This window comes from Oenanthe melanoleuca, chromosome 11, assembly GCF_029582105.1.
Source record: "Oenanthe melanoleuca isolate GR-GAL-2019-014 chromosome 11, OMel1.0, whole genome shotgun sequence".
Taxonomy (NCBI): Eukaryota; Metazoa; Chordata; class Aves; order Passeriformes; family Muscicapidae; genus Oenanthe; species Oenanthe melanoleuca.
Window position 1 is genome coordinate 18398198 of NC_079345.1, and position 20353 is coordinate 18418550.

At 44.8% G+C, this 20353-nt stretch overlaps 1 protein-coding gene across 3 annotated transcripts in view; it reads right to left on the bottom strand.

Annotated features, from left to right (window-relative positions):
• Positions 1-20353, bottom strand: part of GARRE1 (granule associated Rac and RHOG effector 1) — a 62952-nt gene that overhangs the window by 28382 nt on the left and 14217 nt on the right. For all 3 annotated transcript variants that reach the window (XM_056500711.1, XM_056500713.1, XM_056500712.1), the window contains exon 2: positions 704-2028. In XM_056500711.1, the coding sequence (XP_056356686.1) occupies positions 704-1198 (495 nt within the window). In that variant the 5' untranslated portion in view covers positions 1199-2028. The remainder of the gene's footprint in view (positions 1-703; positions 2029-20353) is intronic.

The window sequence follows — 20353 nt, forward strand, 5'->3', positions numbered from 1 at the left end:
GCAAAGACTGCTGCAAAGTGAAGAAATATGTCAAAACACAAGGAGCTACTTAAAACTCCAGGGATTTATCTGTGACTAACACTTAACACTGCCTGCTATGTAACACATTTTTTACAGGAGAAACACCCAGACCTTCCCAAGCAGGATGGTGGGAATTTGGGGATCCTCTCTGAATCCTAATTCTTGGGCACTTGTGCATGAACATTACAGCAAAGTCATGACAAGTTTTTACAGCACTAGTCTCTCACACAGTGTGTTATTTTCCTCTTACAACAGCTCAAAAAGACAAAAAGGTTCTAAAGAGTGATAAAATATTATTAGTCAACGAATATGTAGTTTTAGTGAAACACTGATGACAATATGCTACTCCCACGTGCTCAGGTTTCCCCTCAGAATGGGTAATACCAAGGAAAGTGTAGGCTGATTTACAATACACTGCTAGAAACGTTAGCTAGCAGAAAACAGAAAATGGCTTAAAACTTCTGTCTAGCTGGTTCTTCTACAGAAATACCTACTAAATGACAGATGGGGGTCAGAGCCCACAAATGACTTGGTACATAAGAAATGAAGAGTTGCTTTCTCCACCAGCATTACCCACAAATCCACAGTAAGGCACAGAAAACTCTTGGTGCAGAAGGGGTTTCCAAGAGAAATCCAGTTAAGAAGGAATGATACAAACTCACGTGCAAAGCAGGTAACTCACCTCAATGTCCTGCAGGCTGAACTCTTTTTGATCCTTGAAGTTTGCAGCTCCTGCACTCAGCTCCATCAGCATTTTTGCTATTTCTGGTTTTATTGCTGCTGTGAGTCGACTGGCCGCTTCCATGACATGTTCCTGCACGTCCTTCAGTTGCATAGCTGCCTTGGAGTAGTGCGAGTTCCTGAAGACGCCGCTGAACAGCTCCGTGAGGAAAGTGCTCGTTCGGCAGAAGACGTTGAGCGCGTCCAGGTACTTGGAGATTCCCTGCTGGATGTCAGCGATGGGAGTGGTGTGGGGGGCGGGGTGGGAGCAGCCGCCCGCAGCAGCCGGGGACACCAGCGGGGAGCCGGGGGTGGCCGACGCCAGCGGGGCGCTCAGGGCCCGGCCCAGCTCGGGCAGCTGGTACTGCTGGTGTTGCTGCACCTTCTGCTTGGACCCGCCAAGCAAAAAGCGCCGCTTATAGTCCATTTTGCTTTCTTGTGCACTGCAGCAATACATAAGTGAGTGCTTGTCCAGAGAGTTCTTCAATTAACAATCACTTGTCAAATTCCTTCCTCGAGTATCTATGTACAGTAACAATGCAGGACTGTGTACATAGGTTCCACAAAAGGCATTTCAGAAAGGCGAGCGTCTGTATAATCTGTATCAGCAGTGGGAATGGCAGCAGATTCGCTGACTCTGTGTTTTCAGTGTTCGGTGCAGCCCTGCTGCAGTTATAAACTGTACTCAAAAAGCAAGCCCAAGTATCTCAATAAAGCTCTGTCTCTTGTGTGGTACCCCCTCTGCAAGCAGAAAAGCCAACTGGAGCAGAGAAGGGATCGCCTACAAGTTCTTCACGAGCATGACATTGTCACTTGCTGTTACATCTACAAAAGTTAATTTTGTCAATGCAAATGATAGGTTTAGAAGCAATTAATACAATTCTCCCATTAGTAGTATCAGGAAAAGTGGAGCAAACCACCGATCAACAGCGATTATAAAAGCAGTGCAGAGGCTCTTTCCTTGAAAAAGCAAATCCTTATGTCAGCAGATCAAATATCTTCAAATGTCTTGACAGATCCAGTCTGCCAACTCAATTTACCTGTAGTGTCTCTTCTTAATATCGGAGGGGAGAAAAAATCTGGACTGTTTACAGAAGACTTTGCAAATATAAGCTATTAAAAACTCGAGTGTTTGTTATTGCAAGCCTTCTTCCCCTTTCCCTGTTAGTTGAGGTAGTTGTTTCTGGTGTAACATTAAGAAGTGGTGCTTCCAGACTGCGTTTGCCCTCAATTGCAGACTCAGAACAAAAATGCACGAATGTATTTGTAAGGCCTCTAGGTCATTTCCTGTGAAGGAGAAAAAAAAAAGTTTAAACATTAGAGAACAATGAGAAGGTTTAAAAATTTAACTCCTGCAGTGTCCTGATTCACATTTCTGGGAAACACAGTCAACAACACCCAAGGATCCAAAGGAAGAGAGAGCTGCACTGAGAGTTTCAATGGCTGTTAGAAGCCAGTGTCATCCTGTTGCTAAACTCAACAATGTTGAATATTTTCTTGTCACTCTAGGTTGTCAAATTGAAGAGCCTGGTTAATCCTCAGTGCAAGTCTTGCACAGTTAAGAACAGTGAAAGGTTATTACTGCAGAGCTCAAGGTGAGTTAATCGCATTTTCTAATCTCATCCTTTAAAAATAATTAAAGAATGAAATAAATTAAAACTTTTTTCATGCACCATAGTTTATTGCAAAACTCTCCCATTCACTTTAATAGTTTACTAAATCAACAGACACAGGTCCTTAATTTTTTTTTAGTACAACACACAAATCTGCCTAATCCTACCTGAGATGAGCTGAGAAATACAACATTGTGTTCCTTTCCAGTGTGATGGGCAGGCAGCATCTCTCATACACAAAGTGGTTTATGAGGCACAACTGCCTGAGAACCTGACTCTAAACAACACCCTCAGGACACATCAAAGTAGGGAGGAAATACAAATTTTGCACTGCCCTGCTCCTACCAGCAAGCCCTGGTGCAGCTGGAGAGCCAAGAGCTCCTTGAGGGCATCTGCAGGGAGGTGAGAGTGGGAAAGGGCCAAGAAGGAGCAAGAGGTGCTCAGTAGCAGACACTGATCAGTGTCAGGACATTGTCAGAAGGATGCAATTCCTCCCATCAGTTTGCCCAGCCCTGGCTCCAGCCACACTTCAGGCCACTCTCCCTCTCTCCTACACACAACCCACCTGATTCTATCAAACAAGGACATCCTTTTCCTTACTGCAGCAATAGCTATGTTCCAGGCACTTAGAAGAATAATCCAGGAACCTCTTCATTTAAAAACAAAATGTTCCTTTAGCTATTATATTTGAGCAATGAAATCTGTAATAATATTGTTGAAATGGTTGGGGAACAAAGATTTTATTTTCAGTCAAAATTTCTTATTTCCATCTACCTGAACACACACAATATTAATTCATTCCCATTTTAGCACATATGTAGGATACAAGCATCCCACAGATAAAGAAGGAGGCAAGACACAGCAGGACAAAACATCCAGAGCTGGGTAGTCTCACTCCCACTAAAACAACAGCACACAAGTTTTTCAGAAGCTGTTGCTGCAGATGGTTCTGCTTCAGAGATATAGAGCAAATATTCTTTCATATTCACACTTCTTAAAACCTAAAACTCAACAAAACTACCATATGCATTTCAGCATCCTTAAAATACTCCAAACTGACCACTTACCTCCCTAACTACTTAATACTTCTCTCAATATTTACACTGAATGTGTCAAAATGCAAGAAATTCATTAAAACCGTAATTTTCTAGGAAGTCTTGATGTCACATGCATAGCTGAAAGTAATTTTCTCCTTGTTTTACAAGCTATGGCCTTACAGTGGAGAGCATAATTAAACTGGCTTCCTTGACTGCATATAAATGTAGATGGAACAAGAGAGTTGGTTAATTTAAATGCAACATATAAGTAAATTAGTGATTGTTTTCCTAAGCAGACACGAAGTTTCTCATTGCAGAGGAACTTAAGAAATTATCATGAAAGAAAAAACTAAGAAGGAGTTTTCAAACTCTGGGGCACTGAATTAGGTGGAATTATCAGAGATGCACCTCAGCTCAGTGCTTGTGATTACACACAAAGCAATCAGGATCAAACACTGAACTCTTCATTTGGAATGGTTAGATATTTAGCCAATACATAAACCTGCTGCATCCTAAAAGAATATAAATGCTATGAATAGGGGAAAAAAGTGGCTTCATATTTTCTACAGTTATAAACAAAAATGACAAATCATTGTGTTTTACTTCTAGACAATTTTGTAGTCAAACTTGCAGGTACTTACTCAATTCTTCAGCTTCAAAATTTCCTTGTAATAAAACCTACACAGAAGCTTAAGGAGGACAGCTTGTATCTTCAGCTGACATTTATTCAGAGAGGAAAGCTGCATGCCTCAACACCAGACATGTGTCTGAAACACTATAATGAGCCCTCTGACATGTTACATACAAAATAAACATTCCTCCTTTTGCATCTTTTCCTGAAAAAGAGAAGCACAGAAGGTTCCCACGCCCCCCCTTCCCTTCCTCACTGCTTTTGGTGCGTGGACTAAATGTGAGAGCTCCACACTGAGCTGGAGGGACTTGGGCCAACCTACCTCTGGCTACCTTAGGGGGAAAAAAGTAACCAAGGTGTTTCCTTCTACTGATACAAGAACACCATGTTATCACCCAAAATACAAACTTAAGGCTATACTCCATTTTGTGGAAAAAAATACAGAAATCAAGTGAAGGAATTATCAAAAAAAGTTACCATACCACAAAGAAAGGTGTTTTAGTCCTTTCCTTATGTAATCAAAACCAAAACAGTGCTGTTCAGGTACTATTAAAGATCACAACAGAACTGATATATAGTATAAACCCAGCTCCACACTGAACACTACCCTGCTCAGAATGGCAAAACACTCCTGGAAAAGCTCAGCACACTCTTCACATTCCCACTTCAGGAGTTAATGCTGAAGTTAAGGAACTGCTACTAGTTCAGACTGTTTGTACTTCCACAGAATCAGACAGCTGCACAAACTGCTCTAAAAATGGCCACATTTCCATAGAGGAAAGAGAAATTGCAGGAAAATGAGTGCAAATGCAAATTGAGTTTGCTTCTTTTTTCTAATGCAGCATCCAAATTTTTTTGCTTAGATACTTCCCAGAAAAATGCTTTTTCCCAACTTCAGCAGTCACAAGAGATACAAATAAAGAGGGAAGACTTTCAGACAAGTGCAATTTGCTATCCCCCAGTTTGTTTTGAGCAGCATGAGGGGCCTTATCCCCCATCTGTCCTGTTTGGGATTACTGTGCAGAAGAGAAGGCAACTTCTTCCCTGAATCAACACAGGAAACCAAGCAGAGAAAGCAGTGCTTTAAAAAAGGTTCTGACCTCAACTTTAAAAACTGGCAAAGGTTTGCCTTCAAATGGTGTTCTTTATGGATTCTGCTGTCCTTCCAGTGAGTATGCAATAAAACACACAAGAGTAAGATAGTGCAAAACACCTGAGCTAATTTTTTGGAATGTAACACTTCATGTTATTTCATGCTGGTTTTAATTTTATGAGAATCAGATTCCAAATCTCAGGATGAACTTAACACCGCACCCACTACTGATGTAAAACAAACTAAATTCAATTAATGTTCAAAAAAAAAAAAAAAGCTCCAAAAGACACAACCCAGAGCAGGCAGATTGCTTACCCAGGAAAAGCCTGAACAAACAAACCCACTGCGAGGCCAAAAGGCCAGGAAGCTGCCAGAGCCAAGGGCCTCCTGGCAAAAACACACACAAGTCCCTCTGGCATTTAGAGACAAAAATAAAGTGCAAATCTAAAAGTTACACCACAAGCAAAGGTGTCATTCCACCTTCAGCCTCCTGCCACTAACCATACATCCCATCCATCAGCTGGCCAGGACACCTGGTGTACAAATGTGAACACCTTCAACCAAAGAGATTCTAAATGGTCCTCAACATCAGGGAGCAGGAGGGCAAGGCAAGCCTGTACACCATTTCCTGATGATATTCAGGGTCCCTCTGTCCCCAATAGAGCTGGCTCAGGGCTAGGGAGTGACCAGGCAAAGACAATTTGTGTGTGGGCATCCAGTCACAAACACCCTGAGCAAGGCAAGCCTGGCTGGGGCTTGTGGGGCCCAGAGCACCCCAGCACAGCTCACCTGCAGCACACACTGCCAGGGATAACAGCACAGTCACCTGCAGCACACACTGCCAGGGATCCCAGCACAGTCACCTGCAGCACACACTGCCAGGGATCCCAGCACAGTCACCTGCAGCACACACTGCCAGGGATAACAGCACAGTCACCTGCAGCACACACTGCCAGGGATAACAGCACAGCTCACACTGCAGCACACACTGCCAGGGATAACAGCACAGTCACCTGCAGCACACACTGCCAGGGATCCCAGCACAGCTCACCTGCAGCACACACTGCCAGGGATCCCAGCACAGTCACCTGCAGCACACACTGCCAGGGATAACAGCACAGCTCACACTGCAGCACACACTGCCAGGGATCCCAGCACAGCTCACACTGCAGCACACACTGCCAGGGATAACAGCACAGCTCACCTGCAGCACACACTGCCAGGGATAACAGCACAGCTCACACTGCAGCACACACTGCCAGGGATCCCAGCACAGTCACCTGCAGCACACACTGCCAGGGATAACAGCACAGTCACCTGCAGCACACACTGCCAGGGATAACAGCACAGCTCACCTGCAGCACACACTGCCAGGGATAACAGCACAGCTCACCTGCAGCACACACTGCCAGGGATAACAGCACAGTCACCTGCAGCACACACTGCCAGGGATCCCAGCACAGCTCACCTGCAGCACACACTGCCAGGGATAACAGCACAGCTCACACTGCAGCACACACTGCCAGGGATAACAGCACAGCTCACACTGCAGCACACACTGCCAGGGATCCCAGCACAGTCACCTGCAGCACACACTGCCAGGGATCCCAGCACAGCTCACACTGCAGCACACACTGCCAGGGATAACAGCACAGTCACCTGCAGCACACACTGCCAGGGATCCCAGCACAGTCACCTGCAGCACACACTGCCAGGGATAACAGCACAGCTCACCTGCAGCACACACTGCCAGGGATAACAGCACAGCTCACACTGCAGCACACACTGCCAGGGATAACAGCACAGCTCACCTGCAGCACACACTGCCAGGGATCCCAGCACAGCTCACACTGCAGCACACACTGCCAGGGATAACAGCACAGTCACCTGCAGCACACACTGCCAGGGATCCCAGCACAGCTCACACTGCAGCACACACTGCCAGGGATAACAGCACAGCTCACCTGCAGCACACACTGCCAGGGATAACAGCACAGTCACCTGCAGCACACACTGCCAGGGATAACAGCACAGCTCACCTGCAGCACACACTGCCAGGGATAACAGCACAGCTCACACTGCAGCACACACTGCCAGGGATAACAGCACAGCTCACCTGCAGCACACACTGCCAGGGATCCCAGCACAGCTCACACTGCAGCACACACTGCCAGGGATAACAGCACAGTCACCTGCAGCACACACTGCCAGGGATCCCAGCACAGCTCACACTGCAGCACACACTGCCAGGGATAACAGCACAGCTCACCTGCAGCACACACTGCCAGGGATAACAGCACAGTCACCTGCAGCACACACTGCCAGGGATAACAGCACAGTCACCTGCAGCACACACTGCCAGGGTTAACAGCACAGCTCACACTGCAGCACACACTGCCAGGGATAACAGCACAGTCACCTGCAGCACACACTGCCAGGGATAACAGCACAGCTCACACTGCAGCACACACTGCCAGGGATCCCAGCACAGCTCACCTGCAGCACACACTGCCAGGGATAACAGCACAGCTCACACTGCAGCACACACTGCCAGAGATCCCAGCACAGCTCACACTGCAGCACACACTGCCAGGGATAACAGCACAGTCACCTGCAGCACACACTGCCAGGGATCCCAGCACAGCTCACACTGCAGCACACACTGCCAGGGATAACAGCACAGCTCACCTGCAGCACACACTGCCAGGGATAACAGCACAGTCACCTGCAGCACACACTGCCAGGGATAACAGCACAGTCACCTGCAGCACACACTGCCAGGGATCCCAGCACAGCTCACCACTGCAGCACACACTGCCAGGGATAACAGCACAGCTCACACTGCAGCACACACTGCCAGGGATAACAGCACAGCTCACACTGCAGCACACACTGCCAGGGATAACAGCACAGTCACCTGCAGCACACACTGCCAGGGATAACAGCACAGCTCACCTGCAGCACACACTGCCAGGGATAACAGCACAGTCACCTGCAGCACACACTGCCAGGGATAACAGCACAGCTCACACTGCAGCACACACTGCCAGGGATAACAGCACAGTCACCTGCAGCACACACTGCCAGGGATAACAGCACAGCTCACCTGCAGCACACACTGCCAGGGATAACAGCACAGCTCACACTGCAGCACACACTGCCAGGGATCCCAGCACAGCTCACACTGCAGCACACACTGCCAGGGATCCCAGCACAGCTCACCTGCAGCACACACTGCCAGGGATAACAGCACAGTCACCTGCAGCACACACTGCCAGGGATAACAGCACAGCTCACACTGCAGCACACACTGCCAGGGATAACAGCACAGTCACCTGCAGCACACACTGCCAGGGATCCCAGCACAGCTCACCTGCAGCACACACTGCCAGGGATAACAGCACAGCTCACACTGCAGCACACACTGCCAGGGATCCCAGCACAGTCACCTGCAGCACACACTGCCAGGGATAACAGCACAGCTCACCTGCAGCACACACTGCCAGGGATAACAGCACAGTCACCTGCAGCACACACTGCCAGGGATCCCAGCACAGTCACCTGCAGCACACACTGCCAGGGATAACAGCACAGCTCACACTGCAGCACACACTGCCAGGGATAACAGCACAGCTCACACTGCAGCACACACTGCCAGGGATAACAGCACAGTCACCTGCAGCACACACTGCCAGGGATAACAGCACAGCTCACCTGCAGCACACACTGCCAGGGATAACAGCACAGTCACCTGCAGCACACACTGCCAGGGATAACAGCACAGCTCACACTGCAGCACACACTGCCAGGGATCCCAGCACAGCTCACCTGCAGCACACACTGCCAGGGATCCCAGCACAGTCACCTGCAGCACACACTGCCAGGGATAACAGCACAGCTCACCTGCAGCACACACTGCCAGGGATAACAGCACAGCTCACACTGCAGCACACACTGCCAGGGATCCCAGCACAGCTCACACTGCAGCACACACTGCCAGGGATCCCAGCACAGCTCACACTGCAGCACACACTGCCAGGGATAACAGCACAGTCACCTGCAGCACACACTGCCAGGGATAACAGCACAGCTCACACTGCAGCACACACTGCCAGGGATAACAGCACAGCTCACACTGCAGCACACACTGCCAGGGATCCCAGCACAGCTCACCTGCAGCACACACTGCCAGGGATCCCAGCACAGCTCACCTGCAGCACACACTGCCAGGGATCCCAGCACAGCTCACCTGCAGCACACACTGCCAGGGATAACAGCACAGCTCACACTGCAGCACACACTGCCAGGGATAACAGCACAGCTCACCTGCAGCACACACTGCCAGGGATAACAGCACAGTCACCTGCAGCACACACTGCCAGGGATCCCAGCACAGCTCACACTGCAGCACACACTGCCAGGGATAACAGCACAGTCACCTGCAGCACACACTGCCAGGGATCCCAGCACAGTCACCTGCAGCACACACTGCCAGGGATAACAGCACAGCTCACCTGCAGCACACACTGCCAGGGATAACAGCACAGTCACCTGCAGCACACACTGCCAGGGATAACAGCACAGCTCACACTGCAGCACACACTGCCAGGGATCCCAGCACAGCTCACCTGCAGCACACACTGCCAGGGATCCCAGCACAGCTCACACTGCAGCACACACTGCCAGGGATAACAGCACAGCTCACCTGCAGCACACACTGCCAGGGATCCCAGCACAGTCACCTGCAGCACACACTGCCAGGGATAACAGCACAGTCACCTGCAGCACACACTGCCAGGGATAACAGCACAGCTCACACTGCAGCACACACTGCCAGGGATAACAGCACAGTCACCTGCAGCACACACTGCCAGGGATAACAGCACAGTCACCTGCAGCACACACTGCCAGGGATAACAGCACAGCTCACCTGCAGCACACACTGCCAGGGATAACAGTCAGGCCTTCAGAAGGCAGCAGACAGATCCTGGCTATGGAATTCCAGAGCAGCAGTGTGGTTAAAAACATGGGCATTACTGATCCAGGGGAAATGGGAAGCACTCCCAGGTGGGGACTGGCAAAGGTGGCACCAGGTGAGCCACACCCAGCCTGCATCCCCAGGAATCAGCAATAGGGCCCTTCCTGCTTCTCCTTTTACACAGGTCACTAAGTGCAGGTAACAACACAAGCGGACTAAGACAGATGGTGGAACCCCTCCAACTCAATTTTTCAGGATCTTCATAAATAAACACATTTTAAAAATCCAGTCAGGTATCCCCAGCTACGTTTAGAGAGAGTTTTAAGACAGGCATCACATTTTTAACTGGGAGTTGACTCATTTACACTCTATCAAACTGAAGATGGATTACATCTAAAAAACATAACCATTCAAAAATACTTGAAATTGGAATTCACAGACCAGGGATTTAATATAAAGAACAGTTCTAATTTCAGCAACAAATCACAACCTGATAAATTAAATTCTGACTTTGACTACAACTTCTCCACTACACTCATCAATATACCACACTTATTGATATTAAAATTGCCACAGGAAGGGCACCTGTCTAATATATTCAATCCACCCATGAAGAGAAAACACATCAAATGAAATGCGAGTGGGCTTTCTAAAATTTGTTCTCGTTTTCAAACATTGTTTTGAACATAAAACTTTTCAGAATAATACAAGAGCTGAAACTACATTTAAAAAAATTAAACTCAGTCAACAAGAAGAGCAAACTTCAAGTAATGCTGACTGGAAGAAAATATGCATCCACCTCTGACATGAACCAAGTTATTCTGCACTCAATTTCTTACCAAGCCATCATAAATACTTAAAGCATGTAAATACTTTTATAGGGGGTGACAAGTATCTTCACTAATAGGGCAAATAAGGCTTCTTTTTTTTTTTTTTTTTTTAGGGTTTTTCCAGACTCACTTCCAGAGCTGGCAGGATGCAGGCACAGGACAGCAGCCCCAGGAGTCTGGGAATGCCAGCAGGGAGAGGATCCTCCTCACCAAACCCTGCCTGCCTCTGCTCTGGAGCTACAGATCCATGAAGGAAAACCAGCATTGCTTCCCAAGGCTTTCTAATGGGGTGGGCTGCAGTTCCCAGGCACCTCCTGGATGGATTTTTTAATTTGGAGGTTTTTTTGTCACCCAAGTTGCAAAAATCTCCTATTAGAGGAGGATGGAGGAAAGTCAGAAATAGATTATTATACCAAAATCATTTTAGCTCTTGGTAGCTCATGAATTGCTCACTGGGATTCCTTTTTGGCTGCTTGCCCAGAACAGTTGGAGGAAAAAAAACAAACCAAAACAAAAAAGTAGTCAAGTGAATCCTTAGTGAATCCATGAAGCTCCTGTTGGGTACAGGGTGTCCATTCCCAAGAGCAGCTCAGCAGAGCCCACCCTCCCACTCTCTGGGGCAGTGGGTACCAGCAGCCACATGGAACTGTCCCTGTGTCCCCCCTGCCCCAGCTGGGCACCAGAGCTCCCAGGACACACTCCACAGGGCCTGAGGAGTCAGCACAGTTCAACCAGAATCAAACTGAGCACCTCAAATTTCAACAGAGCCAGTTATGAATTTGGAACCTGCTCTCACTTACCAATGAAGCAGTTTCCAACCAAAGCACTGAGATCTGTTAAAGCAGCAACCTGCTTTTATTAACTCAAAAGGCCAATTTCACTGATTTTATATACATATATACACCCCCCTAAACAGATAGACAGATATACCTAGTATTCTCTGAGAGTCTCTGAACTACTCTTAACTAATTTATTATGCTTTTGTCTAGAGTCTTCTTCCCTTTAAAATGACACTCCTTAAAGCAACAACAGTAAATTATTTGTGCCAATTTCTGTCTTTTGCATTTGTACTGAAAAATCCTGTAGAGGCACATGCCTGTTAGGTGTCCAAAACTGCACGACAAAAACATGACCATGCTCTGCCCAAAAAACCCAAATAACCAAAGACTGTCATGGAAACCATTCAGAAACAGAGACAACTGGAAAAGGCTGAAGAACATCGAATATGGGGAGTTAGGTAAGTACTGATGGTCCTGCCTGCTCAGCACTACACCACCTCACAGCCAAACCTTAACCCTTCAGAAACAAAACCAATAAAACTGGTAACTACACTCTCTAAAAGAGGGAACGTAGGTGCTCTGCAGTCACATTCAGACTTGTCAGCACAGTGAACTGGATTTTTCCAGGGCAGAGCCTACAGTCCATTAGGAGACTTCCTGCATTTTGTTTGAAGTAGAACATGTAAAAAACCACTCCAAATAGCACTAACTCAAGTCTCAGCAATAAGATGTGACAGCAAAGGAAAAGCTGGTGAAAGGAATGTGTTAAACCAGAGCTTCTCTCAGCCTTGTGTGCCTCCGCCAACATCAAAAATAGACTCCTGTGTCAGATCAGGATCACTGTTTCAATCCTGCCTTGGCAATAGGTGCTTACTTATCTATTTTGAAAGCAGGACCAGTTCCCCTTTGAAAAGAGAAAGAAAATAATTCCCAATCTTTTGAGGGAGCAGCCTAACAAAGGCCCTGCACACAGCAAGAGAAATTCCCGCACGTGACTGTCAGGCAGAGGAGACTCCAGGCTCCACCTCTCATCTCCCAAAAGGGTGCACTCACCACCAGCCACAGGCTGGAAAATGTGCTAGGAAGAGGGAAAAGCTCGTGGGATCACTCTGAGAGCAAGCATAAGCAGCACAAATTTCTGTAGAAAAGGCACAGCTCTGCCTGCCAGAACAGCTCACCTACAGAATCCTTTGGTCCTACAGGACTGCTCAGGGAGAAACACCTGTGCACATGGACAGCCATCCATGGGGAAAATACACTTCCCTTCCAAACAGAGGGAAAAACTGCAGCCCACAGCTTCAACCCAGGGACAGTGAGCTGACAACTTACAGAAAATCCTGAGATTAAGCTAACATGTTCCTCTAAATGATCTTTTAGGTCATATATTTCACTTCCTGCTGAAGGGAAGTCAGGAAGGAAAGGCTGAGCTAGATAAATATTCAATTAAGCATATGTGGAACAGGAATATTACTTGGTCAGGCTTATGCACCATGGTCCAGTTATGGGCACCTGAGACAACTCCCAAGTCTGCACATCACATCCACACTTGAAATCCTTCCAGGCAGAAGCCACCCACATGGCAATTCTTCACCCTGCCACTCCTGATGGCTGTATTCAAAAAGAAAAATGTAAACACAGTCTAGCATAGTGTTTTCTTTTTAAAACTGAACTGAAAAAAAAAAAGCATTAAGAAAACAAATTTACTGAAAACTCCAAAAATTACATTTCCCAAGTTTATGCAGAAAACCAGCTTTCACATGTGGGGTGAACACAATACAATAAAAAACAACACCAAAAAGGCCCTTTACAGCAGACATCTTAAACCTCTGGGCTCACTTCAGTAATGAACTTAGGCACATGTTTAGTTCCAGGTCCACTTGGAGGTGTCTCCCACCAGGTAAGAGTTAAACTCCTTGTTACACCATCAATTGCAGCTTTCCAGCATAAGCAAATGTCATACTTCCTTTTCAGTAACATTAACTGGGAAGAGATGTTTTCAATACAGTTTAAGACCATGCTAAAAATTTCTTCTAAAATTTGTTAAAGAGGTTTAGGAAATGACTTTGAAGAGCTTAGTTACTGCTGAGTCTGTGCAGATCAAGAAACCAGGCAGAAGGCTCCACATAGAGATTTATCATCAGCTTAAAATGATTTGTCCATGGATTCAAAACACTGCAAAAAAAGCTTCCACACCCAGAAAAAGGGGAATAATTCCCTCTCTTTGACAAAGTACACAGAAAAATAAATGAAAGACATTCTTCAACACATCTCCTTTCAACAGTTAGGTTCTTCTGAGGAAGCTTTCATTTTCCTGAACAAATCATGCCTTAAACAAGACTTGGAAAGACAAGTGGGAATAAGAACCTGGGTCAATACTACACTATTCAGCATGACACTGCATGCTCTAACACATTATATATATATATACAGGACTAAGGGACTAAAGACATTAGATTAATTAGGGATACATTTATCAACTTATACATGAAAAAAGAATCCTAACCTCACACACAAACGATGGGCTCTGCTCTGATCATTGCCATTGAGGAAGGTGGTCTCAGTGCTAAAACTGGCTGGTTTGCTAAACTTCAGCCTGATGCTGAATGATGATGAATGAATGATGATGAATGGCAGAGTCAGAAGAATAGATCTGGAAGGGAACAGCCATGTTGGAAAAGCCAGACACCTACTTATGCCACTGCATAAATCCATGGTTTACCCACACTTCAAGTTTAGTGTGCAGTTCTGGCCTCTCAGGACCCTCCTTTACAGAGGGGCTCACTTGGGTCACTGAACAGCCTGACCACAGGCTCAGGAACCCAGATGTACCAAGTTGCTGGGGACAGTTTTAGATTAGCATTGCCCACAAATTCACCCTGCTCTTCCCTTCCCTAGATATCCATTTATAACCTCCAAGGGATAAAGGAAATTGAGGTGGATCAGTTTTGAAGCCTGGATCAGCCACTTTTACTCTGCCACTCTCTCCACCCCAGCAACCATTGAAAGCAGTGGAACAGTCACAGACAAAAGTGCCACAAGGACACACACACTGTTTACAACTCCTCTGCAAACAGAAACATTTCCTCAGCCCAGCTCAGCTACTCCATTTCAGACTGCAGCTATTCTGCTGCTCCTGCAAACACAGATAGCACATTTCAGAAAAGCCTCAGGACTTGCACTTCCCAGCACACACACATTTGAATTTTCTCACTGAAATAAATATCCCTAAGCCAAACTGTTTTAAGAGTTTGTGATGCTATACAACTTTAAAAAATCCAAACTCAGAGTAACTTGAGTAGGCATTTTAATTATTTTAGTACTGCTAGATAAAAGTAGTATTTCAAGGCAGAGAAAATTATAGATGATCTACACATTTAAAGCTCTTCTATGAAGAAGGAAGTTCTGACTACTAGAAACATGAGACAGATTATGTACAGCAAATCCTGTAAAGCCTGTATGTGATTTTTTTTTGCCTGTTTGCAGCAAGGCTGATGAAAGCTTTCAAAACATTTGGAGTAACTCAACACCAACAATCTTCCCTTACCCAAATTACTAGGCTGCTCCTGAATTCTCAACACTTGCCACAGAATTCATCTGCAACATTCTCAATACCAGACTACATCAAAATGATAAAAAACCCTGCAAATGCACTTTCTTAGCTGCATTAAATGTACTAATCCTAACCCCCTTGTAAAAACAAAGTGGCAACTCCTAGCATGTATTTCCACATGGAAACTATCCTCTTTTTCATTTAATAACTACTACCATAAACACTCCTTTGTGACTGAAATTAAAACCTAATCCAATATTTACTAACATTTATTCTCTTCAGTACAGAGTACAGCTTTATCTTAATGGTCTCCCAACTCATTCATTGAAAGTCTCCTACTTGAGAAGTATTAAGTATTCTGAAATGATATTAATTTCATTTCCAAAAATAGGAAACAGGAGTCCATATCAGGAGAACTGACATCAGCACATCCCTTCAGTGCCACAGGACAGTTGCAGCCACAGGGTTTTTGCTGTCTGTGCACACAGAGATTCTGTCTCCACAGAACAGCTCCTGTCCCAGAACAGCCTTTCCAAATGCTTTATGGGCTCACTGTATTTGAGCAGCAGTAAATTCATCACTGAACAGCTGGAGTTTTGCCCAGGAAAACAAACTATATTCTGCTCTGAAAAGAGGGACATGATGATTACGCCTTTCATACCCCTCTCATGTTGAAAATTATGGAATTACCAGAAAACTGTAATCATGAAAATGTTAAACTAAGGAGAATGTATTTTTACAGCAAATGAACATAATTATGTTTACCATATTTGGGCCCAAAGCTGGCTGGCAATTCAGTCTGTATATAGACAGCAGTATCTGATTCACTGTCACAGGATATGAATAAACCAGAGCAATCCAGTGTGAATTACAGTCTCCTCCCCATAACAAAACCAAACATTAGTGTGTACATAATACTATAAAAGTATAATACTACTCTAAATAGCAATTCCATTAACAGTAGTAGCTGAGTAGTTTTCACTTTAATTCTAAAAATTATTCTTGAACTAGACCTCTGTAACATTTTGGAACTGTCAAAATGCTTTATTTCTAACAAATCTGTGGTTTATAATATATTATCTTATGTAGAACTAATCCCTGTAGCTGATGAAGGAACAGTGGTGACAAGTAATTTGAGATCATAAAGATTAGCAAAGAAGAAGCAGTGCATGCATATTTTATAATCTTTCTTCATTTTTTCTGATCAAAAAAAGCTGCTTGTGTGTCCTGGGCACAGAATTCACCTCTGCATTTAGACCAGAATTTTAAAAGCTTAATTAAATATAGATGAAATTTTTAAAATAGCTCTAACTCATCTTGCATGGCTGGAGCCAAAATAGGATTAGTTATAAGATCAAATATAGCACCCTTCCAGTTTATAAATCTCTAAAAATTCAAAGGAAAAGACAGGAGCCCAAACTTGCCACCTGTAACATCTCCCCCTCCAAGACCACCCAAAGCTTAGTGCTTATCTAGCTGTTCTGCCAGCTTTACACAGCAGATAACTGAAAAAATCCTTCCCCAAGCTGCCCAGTCTTCTGCAAATGCTGTTAACAACCAGTTCAGGCACAAGCACAGGGGACAAAGGGATCCTGCCCTGTCCTGCCCCAGCCAAGGCCACAATGGCAGCAGCTCCCATCTCTGAGACTCCAGATTCCAGTGCCCTCCATTAGCTGCTCCAGTAATCCCACCTGCTATTTCAGTCCACACAATAATTTGTTTCCTTTCATCCACCCAACGTAAATGCCAAAATAAGCCACAGGTCAACATCAAAAAGCTGCAGGCTGAGGAACTCTGCAGCAACCCTGGGTCTCCTCCATCCACTCCTTACACAGAGAAAGCTGTAAGAAATTTCTGTCTTCAAAAGCAATTAGTTACCTGGGGTTTACATTATATATGCTTTTCCTACAAAGACTAGCTTGATTAAAGCTATTTTCCTTTTATTAAGAAAAGCAAGTATTTTAATATTTTAACAACTGTTTTGCTGCTTCTTTCAAAACAGAGTTAACATTCTTTAAAATGAAGTTTAATTTCATTCAGTACAAAAAAATTCACACATTTGGAAAATGGTGTAGATGCTACCAAGGAATATAAATAACTTCCCCCAAGAGCTCTTTGCTAACAAATGCATACACGGAATTCTGCTGGCACTCTCCTCCCTCCTGGCTCCAAGCTGCTGCATTAACTATACAGCAGGGAAAGGCACACAGCAGTCAGACTGATGTGCACACAAACACTGATGGCCTATGGCTGATAGAATGGGATTTTTTCCCTTTTAAAAAAACTTGCCTTGTTCTTAGGCTGAAAATTATTCACCAAAGAACTCTCAAATATTTCCCAATAAAATCATCAGCACTTAAATAATTATCAATCCTAATCTACAACACATAAAACACAGTCACACCACTTCACCATGTCCTGAAATTAAAAGTACTGATAGTTTTATATAAACAACTAAGCCCTCAATCATGGGCATGATTTGTCACCAGGTTACGTGCCAAATATTTCTGCACTGAGTTGTGCAAGAACTCTTTTGTGCAGCAGAGGATACAATGGGATATTTATGCTGGTATAATGCATTTTGAAAGAGAAACAAATGTAATGTTTTAATCCATAAAACAAATTAGCACAATGGGATTGATCTATTCAGTAGAAATACAACATCCAGAGGCAAATCCGGAGACTGAAACTTTCATTATTTGTTAGATCTTTCTGAAACCTCAGGAGTGTTCCCCAAGCACCAAGTCCCAGCAGTGGCACACACACAATGGAATATCCCAAGCCCACACCTAACCAAGCACAGGCTACAGCATCTCTCCATACTCCTTAAGAGAGCTGGACTTTGTTCACAAACTAAGATAAGAAAGAAACATTTAAAATTTTAAGTGGCATCTTCTGATGTATCAATTATACTTAAAATTTATTAGCAACCTGAAAGACTAAGCTTCAATTAAATTATATTTAGGTGACTTGAGCCAAATGATATTTAGGTGACTGACACTCCTTCCCAGCAACTTTTATTGGACAAAGGGCTTTTCTGCTACACTAACAGGGACACAGTAAAGTTCTGCCAGCCATGAGACACTGCAAAGATGCCAAATTCATTTAAGCAATGTCTCAATCCCAGCTGATGCATGCACCATGGATTTGGCCAAACACACTTCCCCAGGATCAGGTTTAGAGGAGTGACCTTCTCAGCACCAGGACACCCCTCAGGTACCAGCACTGCCCATGACTCATCTGGCCCCAGCCAGGAGGAGGCCACACTGCACAAGGCTCAGCATCAGGGCACTTCCTCAGCCTGGCAACCCCTATTGTGTCTATTACTACAAACTCCCCCAGGCACCATTTTTAGCCACTGCTGGATTTCATCCCTTCTCCCATCCCCCAGCCAGGCTCCAAACCTTGAAGTAACCTTGCTCTGCTCCCCCCCCAGAGACAGCTCCATGCCTGAAACATAACCTCTAATCTTATTTTCTATTTCTAGCATACAATTCACGACCCTTATCCCAATTTTTTAAATTAAATATCCTCCACATTGCACACTCTGCTTCCGACAGTCAGGACAGCGCATGGACTATGTCAGAATTTATAGCCATATGTTTCTTGTTGAGGAAAATTTAACATTACTTTTAAGAGCATTAGAAACAATGTATTTATACAATATAGGTTTAAAGCTTTCTCTGAAAAAGATATTAAATACTGCTGTCAGTACTCCACTGCAATGAAACAGCTTAATTTGTTGGAAGGTTTATCTAAAGACCTTAAAATACAACAGATCTGCACTTCAGAGCAGTTTACAATGCAGAGCATTAACTTCCAGCAATTATTCATACCTTATAGACCATCTATGGACACTAAGTTAAATCCCACAAATTACAGGGGTTTGTTACAAAGCAAATTTCATCTGACACCATCAATTTACAAGAACTGTGATTAAACTTGTTTGGGTTTTCAGAATGACAAAATACGCCATTTGTTTGCCACTGATTCTGTAAAATTTGTTAAAGCCAATTAAAAGTGGCCTACTGGACAGACAGCACCCATCCAGGCCATAAGGGCAGTGGCCAAGACCTCCACTTTTAATTAATGACCACTATCCATAATCCTCTTTCATATTTTTACCAATTATACCTGATCTGTACAGTTGCTAGGGCAAATGTTTTTCCATTAACAAATTCTGCCACAAAAGCACTTTGATACAGAACAGCTCCCAGAGGAATGAAGAAAGGTTCTTCTGTCTCCAAAGTGCTGAAAAACAAGAAGTTTCCAGGACACATCCCAAGCCTGGAGGCTGCAGCCTGACATGGGCAGGCCCTCTGGGAGCTGCCAAGAGGTACCAGCACATCTGTGTTTTCACCACCCCCTCTGTACCCCAAAATGAGGGGTTTCAGTCCCAAAAAGCTCCCCCAGGAGCAGGAGGGAGCGCTGGGCACTGCTGAGCTGTCTGTGCTCACCCTGCACAGAGGGGCCCACCTGGCCCCTGCCTCTCAGGGAACACCTCACTGAAACCCAGGGGGAAAAGGGAATTCTCATGGATCCACACCCCAAAATATTTATAAAATGTTTATATATAATATTTATAACACACCAAGATAGAAGGAAGACTTTCCAAACAAGGCCAACTATTCCAAAATTACTTGATTAATCACAGAATTAGCCAGCCTAGGATGCTAACAACAAAGAAATTGCCTCTAGTACTTCACAAAATTACATTTCAGACATAAACAATTACAGGACAACTTGACCACAGAAGCAAAATTAAGAAAGAGGAATAATCCCTGACCCATGACATTAGGTGTTATGACACGACATGTTCATTTTTTAGATATATTCCTTATCAATGTGCCTGACAATTAATATGGATTGTTTCCCACTGGTTTGCACAGACAGTTCCAGTAAATACCATCAGTTTGTTCTGCTTCTCTCTCCCACTCCTTCAGCTCCCATCCTATTCTCAGCAGGGCATCATTTGAATTTCTTACCAGTTCCACACAAATTGAACAGTGTAAGTAGGAGGACAGCTTCCAGCAATTAAGAATAAAAGTCGATAAGTGAACACAAACCACACTAGAGAAAACCAAGTGTGAGAACTTTTTAA